The sequence below is a fragment of the Curcuma longa genome, chromosome 6 (assembly GCF_044706935.1).
Source record: "Curcuma longa cultivar G26 ecotype Majalengka, Jawa Barat chromosome 6, ITB_CL_G26_1.1, whole genome shotgun sequence".
In the NCBI taxonomy this organism is placed as follows: Eukaryota; Viridiplantae; Streptophyta; class Magnoliopsida; order Zingiberales; family Zingiberaceae; genus Curcuma; species Curcuma longa.
In genome coordinates, this window is record NC_133866.1 from 5,920,252 (window position 1) to 5,936,790 (window position 16,539).

At 35.3% G+C, this 16,539-nt stretch overlaps 1 protein-coding gene across 2 annotated transcripts; it reads left to right on the top strand.

Annotated features, from left to right (window-relative positions):
• The first annotated feature begins 1,332 nt into the window (after nt 1-1,332).
• Nucleotides 1,333-16,336, top strand: LOC141830961 (histone-lysine N-methyltransferase SUVR5). 2 transcript variants are annotated; one of them, XM_074718410.1, is made up of 12 exons: nt 1,333-1,467; nt 1,812-2,769; nt 3,800-4,102; nt 4,189-4,299; nt 6,751-6,861; nt 9,068-11,887; nt 12,026-12,187; nt 14,990-15,106; nt 15,168-15,265; nt 15,368-15,505; nt 15,636-15,723; nt 15,796-16,336. In XM_074718410.1, exons 2-12 carry the CDS (start codon nt 2,107-2,109, stop codon nt 15,901-15,903), a joined length of 4,719 nt encoding a protein of 1,572 aa, XP_074574511.1. In that variant the 5' UTR covers nt 1,333-1,467; nt 1,812-2,106; the 3' UTR covers nt 15,904-16,336. The 2 variants fall into 2 exon arrangements, with proteins under 2 accessions (XP_074574511.1, XP_074574513.1); XM_074718412.1 differs by lacking the exons at nt 14,990-15,106; nt 15,168-15,265; nt 15,368-15,505; nt 15,636-15,723; nt 15,796-16,336 and having other exon boundaries at nt 12,013-12,162.
• The last annotated feature ends 203 nt before the right edge of the window (nt 16,337-16,539 follow it).

A 16,539-nucleotide genomic window follows, 5' to 3' on the forward strand; every position in this document is an offset into this window, starting at 1 on the left:
GATTAAATCTCATCCGACGGCTGAGAACTAATCTCATCCGTTTGATTGCATCCTTTTGAAGATGTCTTTAGGCTACAGTGGGGACCTCGAGGAGGTATTGGATCTGGCCTTCTGATGGGTTTCGGATCCCGTATTCAACCCCGAATACACACCTACATCCATCAATAACGATCCATTCCACTAGAGGATCATTATTGCACTACCAATCCAATCCCCAAATTACGTTATGGGTTCCTTCTTATTATTTTATGCATTGCTCCCCGTGTTTAAGATATCGTATGTCCGTCAATTATCTGAGTTCACTGACAACTCAATAATCGACATCTAAGACCTTGAATAGTACCACTCAACCTTATTGTCAGCCGGACCAAGTCCACTTGCAAGATTTGACTTGACAATCCTTATGAGCTCTCCAAGGGGACATCATCAGCCCTACTGGGACACGGATTCCTTCTATAATTAATGGCACACCGTATAGATAGTAACATCACCCAACTTACCGAGAATATTTGATCTGACGGAAAGATCTCACCCTTTGGTAAATCAAAGCAATAATTACTAAGTATAGGTGTCCATTTATTACATCGGGATTAAGAGTGCATAATTATAATAACAGAGGTCTTGTTCAATTTACGAGTCAGTGTAAATCGAACAACCTCAATGGTCCTACTCAATACACACAAAGTGTACTAGTGTAATTCTACAGTCAAGACAGACAGTCACCGAATTACACTACAACCGTTCCCGATGGTTTGTCCAAAGTCATCTTGGTTGTGAGCCTTAGTTTATAATTCACAAGGGACCGATAATCATGGTCTTCTGTGTCTCACAGACACCAAGTTATCTACAATGTAAATTAAGAGAACTTTATTGCAAAATACACTATTGCAATCATTTGACCAAAACATGATACTTTATTTCATAAATGTTTATATACAAAACAGCTAGTCTTTTCAATATACTTCCTAACATGTAGTGTATCATTGTTTATATATATATATTCACCTCATAGCATCTAATTTTTTTATTTTAATTGTTTAATATTTAATATTATAATAAATTTTAAATGATGTAATTATAAATTAATTTCACAAATGGGGGCCCAAATTGCACTTTGGGCCCAATCTATGGCTGAAGTCATTAAATAAAGGCTTTTGGGCGTGAAAGACGTTCTCTCTCTGTTGGCATAGTCAGGATTGTTCCCTCTTGCATCCAAATTATTTGGACGGATGATATTGAAGAAGAGAGTCGGATGGACGGTTACGAGGAGGCTGTTCATAACTTTCTCTATGCGGTCAACATGCACAAAATTTGCATCTGATTAAGAGAGAGAATAGGCTAATCCTCGATCTCCCAGGCATCGAAGGCGGCGACGGGCGGTGGCGCGCTGGTTGCTGGTGGCCGGAGAAACCAACCAAAGACGGCGATGGAAGTATCCGCCAACTACGGAAATTGTGGGCGGTGCAGGTGAGTGAAATCTCTCCTTTCTCTGGTCTCCTCCTTCTCTTCATCCTCCGATTCTGCCCTCATCTATTACCCTCTTTGAAGATTAGCTCCGTCTTTCCGGAAACCTCTTCTTACCTCTGATTTTTTCTGATCCACCATTTCCCTTTTTTTCTTTCCGATTGCGTAACACGCCCTACTGTGGAGCCGAAGCGACTTGCGTCCCGATTTTTTTGTTTTTTTTGTTAAATTTGTCGGCGTGGTAAAGTTCTGCCTGTTCCGAGCCGTCCATTTAGTGATTTCATATCGAATAACCGGATCATTGTTGTCGATCGATTCAATTTACCTTGGACGTTTCCAAATTGCAGTGAAATGGAGCCATGCCGATTGTCTGTTTATTAGGGATTCAGTAGTACATTCTGTGTCGAAGCCCAAGTAGTTAATAAGAGACGTGGTAGAATAATCTACCTTTCCACGTGCTGATTATCAACGGACAATGCCTGGATAACGGCTGTTGTTGGTAAATTGTTACAGAGGACATAATTCAGTGTTGATTTTGCTCAACAAGGATACGGAGTGGATCCGTGTTACTGTGTCGAAGATGACAATCTGAAAGGTATTGAAACTTCTCCTTGCATTCCGTCATTTACTCAGCTGGAAAGCATGCACATTGATGATTTGGAACAATGCAAGGTGGAAGAAGATCAAACGTGCCGCACTAAAGGAAGTGATAATCACTCAGTTTCTGTTACGCACATCCACGGATATAGAATATCAGATATTCACGCACAAGAAAAATGTTCCTTTGGTAAAGAAGATTGCAATAATATGTTTTCTAGTTCTTCTATGAAATTGCATTCCTCATCAGATCCTCATTTTTTGGAAAGAGTTAGTTACTTCGCACTGGAAAAAAAAGCAGAATTAGTGGATAGAATAGCATTGAATGATCACAATTGTACAAAAGATGACAAAAAGGGGGAAATAAATGGTGCTGGATTGGATATGATTCACAACACAATATCTGAAACAACTTGTATTTCTCATTCCCTTAGGGACAGAAATGAGCAGCCTCACCCCTTTATTGCAGTACAAGACTTTGCAAATGTCAGAGATTTCAAGCAAGATAACATTGTCATGCAGAAGCAAGAAGATAACCATTTATTGGCCACTGACAATAGTCCTTTAAATGTCCAGCGGGATGATCAGGTGCAAAATGAGAATCGAGTAGATGAGTGCAATGTGCAAATTGTAAACCAAGAGGGAGAGTTAGGTACACAAAGGAACAACACCGTTGAGCCAGATCATCCTGTTGGACTGTGGGTAAAGGTATGCCTTACCTCTTCTTATAATAGCAACATGCCTGTATGTCTATATCTATTCACTAATCTTCTCAAATCCTGTAAAGAACTTAGATGTTTTTTTGCCTTTGATCATATTTATTATCTTTGGTTTATGATTCCGTCAGCATTTAGTTTTTCCTTTGTCATCCTTGAAGACATAAAAGTTCTTGTAATTAATTTTCTAAGGTAACAATAATAAAATGACTTTTGTGCCCCTTTTTTTGTTTGTTTAAGTGTTGATAGTGAAGAGAGGATTCCCTGAGGACCTTATTGTTAAAATTCATTGTCTCTTACAGCTAATCTAGTTGTATTTTTCCTTTTTTACTATCTTTGACTTCCCACACATGCATAGAGCTGAATCTATCTAGTATGGTCATGTATGCTCTAGGTGGTATAATTGAAAGTTGAAACGTTGCTACCCTCTATGAATTGTTGGATGGATCACATGACACATAAGTTTTGCCAGTAATTTCATCTATATTCTCCTCCTTGCTGGTTCTCTGTTTGCCCTATGATCAATGCACTCTTGACTCTTGAGTCTTGAGACATTAGCAAAGCTGTGTACATTGGGAACTTGAGCGACTGCCCCTAGAAATGTAGTTGGTTTTAAACATATTTGAACCTTTCAAGGAATATCTCATAATAACTAGTTCTTGACCTTTTGCTTCTTCTGAATAAATTGTAAGCAATGCCACATATTGTGTTTTTCTATCTCCTATGTTTGTCTGTGTATTGTGATGTGTACAAACTTGCTGGGCTTTGTCTCATGGATCTAGCTATATATAATAAAGTTATTACAATATACTTTTTGGCAGTATCTAGTGTTTTTAAAAAAGCATATGTATTAGTTATTAAACATATAGCGAATACAATGTTGTACTTGGCTTTCTAAACTTCCAGGACAAAATTGATGGTTCCCATTATTAATATTTAACCATCTTTCATAATTTTTTGTAGAGAAATATTTTCTTTTTCTTTTACTTGTGTTTGAGTAATCATATTTTCTCTTGAAACAGTGGAGAGGTAAGTGGCAAACAGGAATTCAGTGTCCTCAGGCTGATTGTCCACTTTCAGCCATACGAGCAAAGCCTACACATGAGCGAAAGAGATACATTCCAATCTTTTTTCCTCGTAGCAGGACATATTCTTGGACAGATATGCTGCTTGTTTGTTCCATCGATGAATTACCAGAACCACTCGTCCGTGGTACCCATCGGAAATGGAGAAAGCTGGTGAAGGATTTGACTATTCCGCGTCGACATGTCATGCAAAAGCTTGCTGTAACAATGCTAAATATTAGTGATCATCTGCACATTGAGGTGATATTATTGCAATATCATAAATGTGTCATTGCATTATTTTATCCTAATGGTACATTTTTTTGTATATTTTCTACTTTCTCTAGGCTGTGATTGAGAATGTCCGGAAAGCTGCCTTCTGGAAAGAATTTGCTAGAGAAGCTGCGCAATGTAGAGATTATCCTGATTTTGGAAGAATGCTTGTGATGCTCCAAACTGTAAGTTCCTTCTCACAATAGGTCAATAGCCATTTTAAAAATTAGCCTAATTTGTACATTCTTTGTTGTTTTTTTGGATAGGCTTGTCTATTTTTGATCCCTACCATAATTTTATATATCAATAACCAATTGCAAAACATGACACAGGCATCAAGAGGACATGATTACTTAATCATGTCAAGGATTTGATCCCTACCATTATTAAATGAGTATGCATATTACATGACTGAATATGGTTATAAGAAGGTTAAGCTAGGCAGTCAATTTGGGATTTCCACAAGACACAAAAGAAAATGATTACATACAGAAAAGACTGTCATACTTCTGTAAACAAGATTTTTTTTAATAATCTGTAAACTAGTTTGTACAGTTTTAAAACTTGTTGACCAGGGATGGGTCTGATATTGACGATTCTACTTCATTGAGTTTTTTTTTGTTAAGTTGGGTGTGGCTGGAAATGGTTGGGTTAGTGAAATTTGGATCAGAGAAATCATGACAAGTCATTTCCTGGAGACCTACTGGGTATAAAATTCTTTGCATGCTTCCTAGTGTCAGTTTTTAGGGTTTTGCACAACAAAGGAGATTATAGGAGAAAACTGCACTTAAATAATGAAAATTATATGAACATGTTGATGCACAACATAGGCTAAGAGAGTACAACAATGGAAATTATTTTCTTGTGTGCATATGATCTGAGTCCTTATCAAATCCTTCAAGATAATTCGTATAACATAATAATCTATATTACATAATATAAATCATTTCAAATCAAATTAGATAGGTCAAATATTCATATAATATTTCTTTTAACTTTATTTTCTAAATCAAGTATGAAGTCTCCTATTTTGCTTAAGTGTATTAGAAGCTTATGTCTGACTCTATTCTTTGAGATAGGTATGGATGATAAATGCTACTATTTTACTCTCTCACATTTATTTTTTTCTTGTTGCAAAATCATGGACTGAGACATGGCCTGTTTCACATCAAATAGTCATGGGTACTTCATTTAAATTGACTTATGAATATGCCTATGGTATTTTAAAAAAAAAATTAAATCATTTGCAATGATGAAGATTATAATGGCAAACTGATCATAACTATGATAGAAACTACTTGTGCTTATTTTGGTATGATTCTATTGACATTGAAATTATGATGGCAAGATTAAGATGTATCATTCCTTGCTGCATTTATTCTTTTTGTGATTATTTCCTAAGAAATGAATGATATTGCTTATCTAATGAAAGATTTCATAAAATAATTTGATTTTTGTATTGAGGATTTATTCTTTTGAATATGTGCCTAATAACTTTCTTTAATTTTGGTGTTTATCATCATTGCGTGAAACTATTTTCTTCTGTTCTTTTGGTATTTCGCAATATCTTTCAATTTATTTTCTATGAATAAAAAATTTGTCCAATTTTTAGATTGAATATGCATGGTAGATTCAAGTATAATCCTATTATACCTTTTGAATAATTTGCATTTTCATTTGGTTGATATACTTTCACCATCTTGAATTCAAATAAATAGATCACTTTACTTTTTCAAGTTTATTCATTATTCATTTTAAAACTGGTAATTTTTTGATTACCCATGCTTTTGAAAGTTTTACTTTTAGAAGTAGAAAATACCATTTGTTTCACCTATTTTTTTGAGTTCTGTGTATATGGATTCACTAAAAGAAGGTAGGGCTCAAGCATGACCCAAATCTTGATTTTTTTTCCTATATTTATTATGGTGTACTTGGTTGTTCTACATGGTGATCCATGAATGCAACAGTTCTCCACATCTTACACTGTACAAACTGCGATTATGTGGTTATATAATCTATCAATGTGTGGGTGGACCAATTGTGCTGGCAAGAGATTACGGAGCATATGCGATGTAAATATTTGCTTCTTTAGGCTCACCAACTATAGCCAATTTATTGGTTAGTGAGCTATCAATAGTAGGGCACCTGCACCACCTGTATGTAATCTGACTATCTCCTCACGTACTATAGCAAATGAGGAATATGATGAAATCAATGATGATTCCACTCAGTTACTTAATTACTTTTATATTTTTAGTTTTTTTTGGATATTCATTAAATGTTTTATTTATTAGTTAACTTTTAGAAACTTAAATGCTGTTTGCTTGTGGCTAAACTGATTTTTGTTTATATTTATTAAGTTACTGATGACTATTTAAATTGCCAATTACTCAATTTTAGTGATTATTTTTTATTAAGGATAATTTGCAACAATATGCATTTCAAAGTCTTGCTTGGTACAACCTCATCTACTATTAGCATTTTTTATTGGTTTCTTATTGTTGAATCCAATTTTCCTTTTGTTGACCTCATTCAGCCTCTAATTGGCTGTAGGGAATTGACTTACCTATAGAGCTTAATAGATTAAGATGGCTGGATTCTGATATGTCTTTGTTTTGCTTGTTGATCTCTTGCAGATGATTCTCCCTTGTTATATAGATAATACTTGGCTTCTGAATAATTTGTCTTCCTGGAAAGATAAATGTCAGAATGCACAAAGTGCTGGCTCTATTGAAACACTTATAGAGGTATGAAAAAAATGAAGTTTGAATTTTAAGACTTGAATAAGTAGTTATAGATCCATACTATGGATAATTGCAATCTATTGCTGGCATACTTTATCCTGCTAGATTTATCATCTTATTCTGTTAAGTTATATTAATACATGTTCTAGTATTCATGATTTTATGAAGAGAGGCAGTGAATTTGGTTTGGATCACTGTTAAAATGCATGCTGTTGATACACTAGATCTAACATGGTAGGGTATTGGACTATTGCTGTTCTTTTATTGAGCTTAAGCAAAATACGTGACTATATTCTTTTAGGAGTCATTTATTGGTCTTGAGTGCATGGAGATTTTGAACATTGGTGTCCGACTAACAAGTTTGTCAAACAACAATATTAATGACGTTAGAAAACTTGATGGTTGCTTTCCTTCATCAACCAGTGTTAAATTTTTAGATGGCTTTTGATCGATTATATTTCTACATTCTTAATAGGTATATATTTAAACATTTTGTTAAAATTACTTTGCATATTGATACACTTGTCTCTGATTTTAGTATATCTTTTTTGAATAGTCTTATATTTAATGTTATTTGGTTATTTTTATTAAATATTATTGGTTGTGCTGCTTTCAATATTAAGGACATCATCTACACCTCTTTTTTTAATTTATTTTTATTCTAGAAATGTTTCAATAAAAAGAGGTAATGTGGTTTATTTAACTTTAGGATCATTTTAGTTTTGTAGAAAACCTAATATAATATTTAAAACATAGGAGCTTGGTTGATATTACACTAAGAAAGCCAAAAGGGACAAAGAAGATAAATTTTATCAGAAGTGAAGATCCCTTGACAAGAGAGATGGGGGCTTCTTTATTGGCCTCAATCATGAACCAAAAACTAGATGATGAGTAACCTATTTCGAAAGTATACATCATTGCACTTTCACTTGACATCTATTGTAATGATAAATGACTTATCTTGCCATGACCTTATCTTAAATTTTCAGTACTTTTGTCGCTCTATCCCATTTAGCACTTTATTTTTTCTTCTACCTTGCAAAGACCAACTCAAATGAATTTTGATTTTATAATCCTCTTCCACTTAACTTGTTGACCTTCAAATGTAAACCTGTAGCAATTAAAGCAACAAGTTACACTAGTATAACAAATATTTTTATTAGTGATTATACTGTACTGATGCTGAAAAGACGAGTGTTATGCTTTGAACAAGTGCATTAGTTTTTTCTATTATCCTAGTGGAATAAACCCCATAATTTCCCTAAAGCCCTAATTAAATAATCCTCCTAGGACATCCGTACTAAAATTGGTTTCTACACATGCATATAAATATATTTGGTTAGCCACTGGGATTTACATTTTGCCTAATACATCTATGACTTCAACAAATGCGTACAATATATGAATAAATCTTAATTTCTCTGCTTCTAGTGTCACTCTTCTTGTTGCTAATACTCTGGTCGATGCTTCTCCTCTTACTCTCTTCTATGTTTTAAGTGATTCATCTCCTCCTTATTGACCAATAAATGAAATCAAAGGATGAGTCATGGGAATAGAATCTTCATGTCTCAAATGGTGTCGGTCAAAACAAGCTGTCTCAGTTTGTACCATCAAAATTGTGTTGGTTTGGCAAGATAATGACATTTACCTATGTCAACACTATACGGTATTATTTGATGGTGCCAAAATGATATTATGTTGACCAATAGCCAATAGACACTTCAAGCTATTATATAGTTCAATTTCCTCTTTGGTATCTGAAAGCAGTATATATTAGAATTTGGAAAATAGCGCTAATTGGGAGAAGCTACAAATATCAAGTTCTTTATGGTAATTGCTTCTTTTCAGCAAATTAAATTAGTGAGAGCACTTGCAGATACATTGGTCCTAATGAGCTTAAATATGTTCTTATTAGATAAGTTGAATTTTTATTCTCATTTTACCTGAAAAGTTGTTATCAACCATGTGAGGGTAAGCCGATTTACATTAGGATGCCTATTGTTTGTGTCCTAAGATCAATTTTGGTGTAATTACTGTGCACCTTGGATTAATTATTTTTAGTTCATGCATGTAAATCCTTTTAAAAATCTAGGACCTTGTGATATGTCTGGTTGTCTTTGCCACCAATCTTTCTGTTACAATTTTTGCTTACCTATTCAGTTAACTAGTTTCAATTCTTCTGGATGATCCATTTCTTTGCATGAACCAGGAGTTGATGGATTCAATATTCTGGGTGAAAATTAATGAGCTGTGGAATGCACCAACGCAGCCTGAGTTAGGTCCTGAATGGAAAACTTGGAGACAAGATGCCATGAAATTGTTCTTTTCCTCTCCATCAACTCATGTTCATGGAAACACAGGTCCAAACAATGTGAGCGGTTCTTTGGTTGTGGGAAATGAAGCTAGTGGGAAGCACTCAAAACTTGAAATCTGCCAAGCAGAAATTTGTGCTATTCCCAAACTCTCTCAGAACAATGTGATAGAAGTTGATTTCAAAAGTTACCAAGAATATGTAAAATCTCAGCCTCCATGTGAGTCATATAAGGTTGAAGAACTACATATGGTGGCTGGGTCATTGGAATCTCAATCCTTGGCCAAGACATGCAATGGATTTGTAGATGAAGGTAGTGATGTAAAGCTAATTCAGTCATCACAAGTGGATATTTTTCCAGAAACAGTAAGAGAAAACAGAATCTTGCCATACACTCAAAATGAATTAGAAGCTAAAGAAAAATATCGACAATGTCAAGCTTTTGTCCTATCTAAAGGACGACAGTGTGGAAGATGGGCAAGTGATGGCCATATTTACTGTTGTGCCCACCTGAATGTTCGAAATCCAGAAAAGCTTTCTCAGGAGGCGCAAACAATTCATCTTGAAGCCCCCATGTGCAAGGGCACAACTACTCATGGCAGAAACTGTAAGCATCATGCTCGACAAGGATCCACATTTTGTAAGAAACATCAGCTTCTGGGAAGTCATGGATCAATGCATAGCAAGAGTCATCTCTTGGGGCACACTGTCAGGGGAGGTAGCAATGACAATATGGTCTTGGAAAGTTCTTCTAGCTCAAACATGGTTCACAACGAGCTTACATCACCAAGAGAAATTCAGACAACACATGAGAATTTAATTCCAGTTGTGATTGGCGTAACCTCAGATGAAAGAGATTGCTTGATGAAAACATCTGAGCTTTACAATGCATTACCTGCTCCTCTAAGTAGTCGTCCAGATTTACCACGCTGCATAGGAAGCCAACATCAAAATAATGATGATCAATGTCTAGAGTGCGCCACGAGGCACACATTATACTGCAATAACCACCTTCCAAAATTTCTTAAACGTGCAAGAAATGGCAGGAGTCGGCTAGTATCAAAAGACATTTTTTTGAATCTCCTGAATCAGTGCAGCTCAAGGAGGGAAATGTTGTGTTTACACCAAGCATGTGAACTTCTCTATGGATTCATGAAAATTAGTCTGTCTTGTCAAAGGCCAGTATCAAGAGGTGACACATTATCATGGATATTATCTGAAGCCATGAAAGATCCAACAACAGGAGATTTTTTATTGAAGTTGGTGACAAGTGAAAGAGATAAACTTTCAAATATTTGGGGTTTCAACATGGATAAAGACAGGGAAAAATCATCCTGGGAAGACAAAATACCCATGCCCACAGTAAATAACGATAAAAACTATGAAATAAGTATTAAGTGTAAAATTTGTGCTGAGGTCTTCGCTGATGACCATACTCTTGGTATACACTGGACTCAAGTGCATAAAAAGGAGGCTCGATGGCTTTTTAGAGGATATGCTTGTGCTGTTTGCATGACCTCATTTACCAACAGAAAAGTTGTGGAAACACATGTAAAAGACAGACATGGAATGCAATTCCTTGAAAACTCAATAATCTTCAGATGTATGTCTTGCAATAGTCACTTTGTCAGTTCTGATCACTTATGGCAACACATATTGTCATGTCATTCAATGGATTTTAGATTACCAAACCTTAATCTACGATCCCTGGATGAATATCTTCAGCCAAAAATAGAGATAAACAATATAGTCAGTAGTAGTAACAATGCCACTGAAAACCATGAAGGTTCCCAAAAATTCATCTGTAAATCTTGTGGTTTAAGATTTGATCTGCTACCTGATCTTGGTCGGCACCACCAAGTTGCCCATATGAACCGAAATTCTACTATCCAATTTCCTCAACAGAGAGGAAATCACCATCTGAAGCGTAATAGGAATTGCTATCCAAGATTTAAGAAAAACTTTGATGCATCCAAGAGATACAAAGGCCTTATTAGTTTTGGCATGCCAAAGCATAGCAAGTCTTCTCATTCCATACATGTTGTCAACGAACGAAATACTCATTCACCTGAATCATTGGATCTTGGGCTGCTACTGGATATCCATTGCTCAGGAGTTGCAGAAACCTTTCTATCTAAGATCCAGAAAACAAAGCCTCGGCCAAGTAGCCCTGAGCTACTTTCTGTTGCAAGTTCTGCGTGTTGCAGAACTAATTTTCATTCTGCATTGGAGGTTAAGTATGGGTTCCTGCCGCAGAATGTTTACTTGAAGGCATTAAAGCTTTGCAGTGAGCAGAATATCCAAGTAGGTTGGCATCTAGATGGATTCATCTGCCCTAAAGGATGCAAGACTTTACAAAAGACAGATTCTTTAGCTCCTCTACTTGCTTCCAAACCCATACTTGCACAAACTCCTGCATACTTGGAAGATTCTTGCAGCAATGCAAATTGGGAGATGGATGAAAGTCACTATATACTCAACCCAGAACATCTTAACTTCAATTCTGTGCAGAAAGGCATTATTTTGTGTGAAGATGTGAGTTTTGGCAAAGAAGCAGTTCCCATTACTTGTGTTGTTGATGACTATTTGAAGGATTCTTTCCTTATAGCATCTCATGAAGGGACCTATGATCAAGAACCTCGACTTCATATGCCTTGGAAAGAATTTAACTATATAACTAAACAGTTGATAGGATCATATCTTTCTCGGGAGGCAAAGGTACTTGCTGAGTTCATATATTTTGATTGAAATGCTAGTTGCGGCAAAAGCTATACCTTCTTCCTATAGGAATAATTTCTTAATCTAAGTAATGCTGACATTATGGTGAATGATTGGCTTCCAAGTATATTTGTGCAGGATTTACAACTGGGTTGCAACTGCCCAGACTCAATGTGCTATCCTGAAAGTTGCAGCCATATATTCTTATTTGACGCTGATCATATGAATGCTAAAGATGCCACTGGAAACTCAATGCATTGTAGATGTGCTTATGATAAGAAAGGCCGGATAGTCTTGGAGGTAATGTATTTATCTGGTTGCTTGAGTTTCATTTCTCCAATTGACCTACATTAGAATATGTTGTGTGAACTGAATCAACCTTAGTGACTCAACATTAGGATATATTGTGGGGCTCATCTGTTGATATCATGGGATTGTGTGCTTCAATCGGCAATCTCAGTAGAGATAATCTTCAAAATATAAAATTTTGTACTATTTCTTGGATGATTGAAAACAGTGAGAAGGGAAACTCTTTCAGACCTTAAAAAATATCATCTTATATCCAGTGCAAATAGACAAGTTTACTAGAAATAGTAAACAAAAACAATAAAGTTTAACATTAAAATAGAATAAAATAAATTAGACCATAAACTGGTTTATGATAATGCAATATCTTTGAGACACTAGATTTGGATGAATATATAGCCTAACTCTGATACATTTTGGTTCAATGAATGAAACGTATGATTTTATTAAATATATTCAATTGCTTAATCAACAATCATAACTGTAATGGTTCATGTTAAAGCTAATAAAAATAAAATAAAACTTTTAAGTCTTGGTATGTGGGGCATTGGCAAAGCTTTGCATGGGCATATTATTCTAATTTAGAAGTTTGACTTACAAGCCATGCTCGTAAGTTTGGTCAAAAAAATTCTATCATGTGTAAACCATAATATCTTTATATCAACTTGCGGGCCATTGGCATGCATTTCGCAGCCAATAAACATTCTTTAGCGAATCATTTGGATTGCAAAGATGAATTTGCCGAGACAAAAACCATCTTGAATGATAAATTGTCGACTTCTTGACCCTTCTAATAATCATAATTCGTCTAATGAAGTTGTATTGATTTAAACAAATCATGTTCAGTTTAATCAACTTGGTTTCATTCAAAGGCAACAACTTCAATAGTCCTCGAGTGCGCCAAAAATGCTACTATATAAGATTAAAAATGGCTACTTTTTTTCAACGAGAGGTTGGCACTTGAAGAATCTAGTAGCTGAACCCATTTTATGTCTCTGGGTCCCTAACTTTCTTTCAGATTGGAGATATTATATGGATTAGTGGGCTTAGTGCAATTTGAAACACTTTATTTGATTTGGCATCAAATATTGACTAAAGCAAGACTTTGGTAACCCGCAAATTCATGTATATTGTAAGGCCTCTTTTAGTTTTTCAATGAAAAAGGCAATATTCTGACCTTATTTAGAAATATCTGGAAGACCGTGTATGCTTGTGCATCGATTCGTCATTGATCAGAGGATAGATGCAATTTTAATCCATTCTAGCTCACCTTTTCATGCAATTTGAATGCAGTTTCAACAAAGGACTTAAATGTAGTTAGGCCATGAAAATTCCACAAAATATTAGTGATCAGCTAAAACAAACAAAAACCTAGGAATATGATTGCATGTGGGTTGGCAAATTCTGGTGTTATTCTTGTGTAATTGTATCATAATTTAATAAAATTGCCAGTCTTTAAAAAATCAATGTTATACCATGTAATTGATCTAATAAACAAACCAAGTTGCATCATATTTTAATATTAGCATCGTCACTTTCAGATTTTGTTTGTATAATTTGTGTCTGGGATATGTGGTGTTCATATCATGTTATTGGGGTATTAGAGAACCCTTAAATTTTGATGAAAATGAAGATTTGTGATGATAATGATATCATCACACTAGAGAACTATAACTTGTCTCTTGATACTCGACAGTGACCTAGAATATTGAAAATATATGCCTGACCAGTCAAACGAACCATCTTTTATTTCAAAGGTTGCTTCCTCTAGGGTTTTCTACCATGACTATATATGACCTTGATGGAATCCTCTACACGACATCCTTGTGTATATTCTTATCTAGCTGTTTACCTTCATGTTGGTGATTTTGTCTGCAATCGAGTAAGGGCATCTTTATTAGGGAAGAGAGTGTTGGGGAGGTGGATATTCAGAGAATGACAGGAAACAGGGAGAGAGGAAAGTTGCAAAACCTGTTTTTTTGGGAAGAGAAACAATTGGGAAGATGTAAAGGATTTAATAAAATACCACTTTTACTCTGATCTTCTTTCTCCTTTGTCTTGCCCCCTTGTGGTTCGCTAGCAGCAGTGCTCCCAGCCAGTGCTTGTGGTGAGTGAGACTTGAGGTGAGTAGTCCTTGTTGCCAGCACCTGACGAAGATAATCATGGAGAGAAAGACAGGAATTGGGGATAGGTAAATCTGAGGAAGGAGCTACTTTCTTCTCATTTTCTCTCCATAGAAACAACATATTAAAATCTATTTTCCCTCAAATTTTCCCAATTTTTTCTATGTTCACCACTTTCTCTATGAGTAAACAAGGCTATATTGATAGGAATATCCAGATCTCGTAAATCAATTTGAATTTTACATTAAATAGAATATTGTTTAATCTCTATTTCTTACACCTTCAATTATACTTATTTCAACTTGTCTAATTATATAATCTTTTTGTTATCTTTGAACATGCCTATACTATATATATATATATATATATATATATATATCACATATTTTTATCCTCAATTAGAGTTATCCTTAATTGTTATCGGATACTATATGATCATGCCATATTATTCTAAAATTTTATTACTTTAAAGGGAACCTGATGAGTTTTTTTACTTAACCATTCTGTCCTATTAATGATGATTTCCTTTGAATAGGTGTGATAAACCATCTTAACCTTTTACATTGATGTTGCTTTAGTGCTTGTGTAGTATTTATCATTCATCAAATGAAATTTCAAAATTTTTTGTTGAGTATATTGTCCTTTGTAAGACATCTTGTTACAATTTTTGCAGGAAGATCTCCTGGTCCAAGAATGCAATTCCTGCTGCAAGTGTGATGCAACATGTCCCAACAGAGTATTGCAGAATGGAGTTCAAATTAAGCTGGAAATATTCAGAACAGAAAAGAAGGTAAACGTTTGCAAGTCCTCGAAAGTTGTTAGTCCTTGACTAAGTCTGTCTGTTCTTGCAGGGTTGGGCAGTCAGGGCTGGGGAGACTATTTCACGTGGCACTTTCATTTGCGAGTACATTGGAGAGGTCTTGAATGTCGAGGAGGCGAACACAAAGAGGTAGAGGTTTGCTATGCTTCTAAATTCTAATGCATCTATGCTGATTCTCATACTTGTATGTTACTTTTCATATCCTCTATGCTGATTCTCCATTATTTTCAGATATGACTCTGATGGCTGTAGCTATATCTACGACATCAGTGCCCATGTTGATGGCACTAGACAGTGGATTGGTGGGATGGTGCCATGTGTCATTGATGCAACTAAACATGGGAATGTTGCACGATTCATCAATCACAGGTAAAATACTCACGCTTTGCAACCCTTTCTTTTGCAACTTATGAAGAGGCATATATTCCAGACAGTATTTCTTCTCTTTAGCCTTTTAATGCTCCCGACACTTATTTTATCGTCTTCCAAATGGCTACAGCTGTTCACCCAATCTAGTTGATCATTTAGTTTTTGTGGAGAACATGGACATCCAGCTTGCTCATATCGGTCTATATGCTAGTCAAGATGTATGACATCTTTCTCCTGTCCTATTTATCTTTTTTGTGTGCAGTTATTCTTATTTTTCTATCCTTTGTCAGATTGCCACAGGGGAAGAATTATCGTATGACTATCGTACCAAGCTACTACCCGGAGAGGGATGCCCTTGTCATTGTGAGGCTTCAAACTGTCGAGGCCGTCTATATTGACTCATTTTATGTCGTGTTTAGTTTGAGCATTTGCATCCATTGTTGCGGTGAGCAAAATATCACTCCCTTCACAGTGGAAAATTCATGATTCTTTCGAGATCGCAGACCAACCCGATCACCTAAGCACCCTCGTGGTAGGTTCGGTCGCGATCCATGGCAGTGTAAGTGCCAACATTTAGATTCCAATCTGTTTCATCATACTTCAGGCCCTTAAGTCTTCTCTTGCTAAGTATATAGATTGATTTTTTTTACCCACGCTGAACCTAGAGGTTGGTTTTCCTTTCTAATTAGGTCGAGTCACTAACTTGTACTGGGTGTCCAACCTCCTATGTGTACAAGATCATAAAGGTTAATGAAAATTGAATTTTTAGAAGAACTGTACTTAGATATTGATGATGATTTAGTAGTTCAGCATCCTATCTTATGATATTTATTGGTTTTTTTTTCTTAAACTTTTTCGATCATAATAATGATCTCTCTTTTTAAACATGTCCCTGAGAATTTCAGTATGTGCTTGCAAAGAGTTCCTCAAGTTTTACCTTACACATTGAGTTTATTCTACACTATTTTTTCTTTCTAGAGGATAAAAATCTATGCAAGTTAGTCAAGCAGAGAATATTGTTATCATTTTTTACA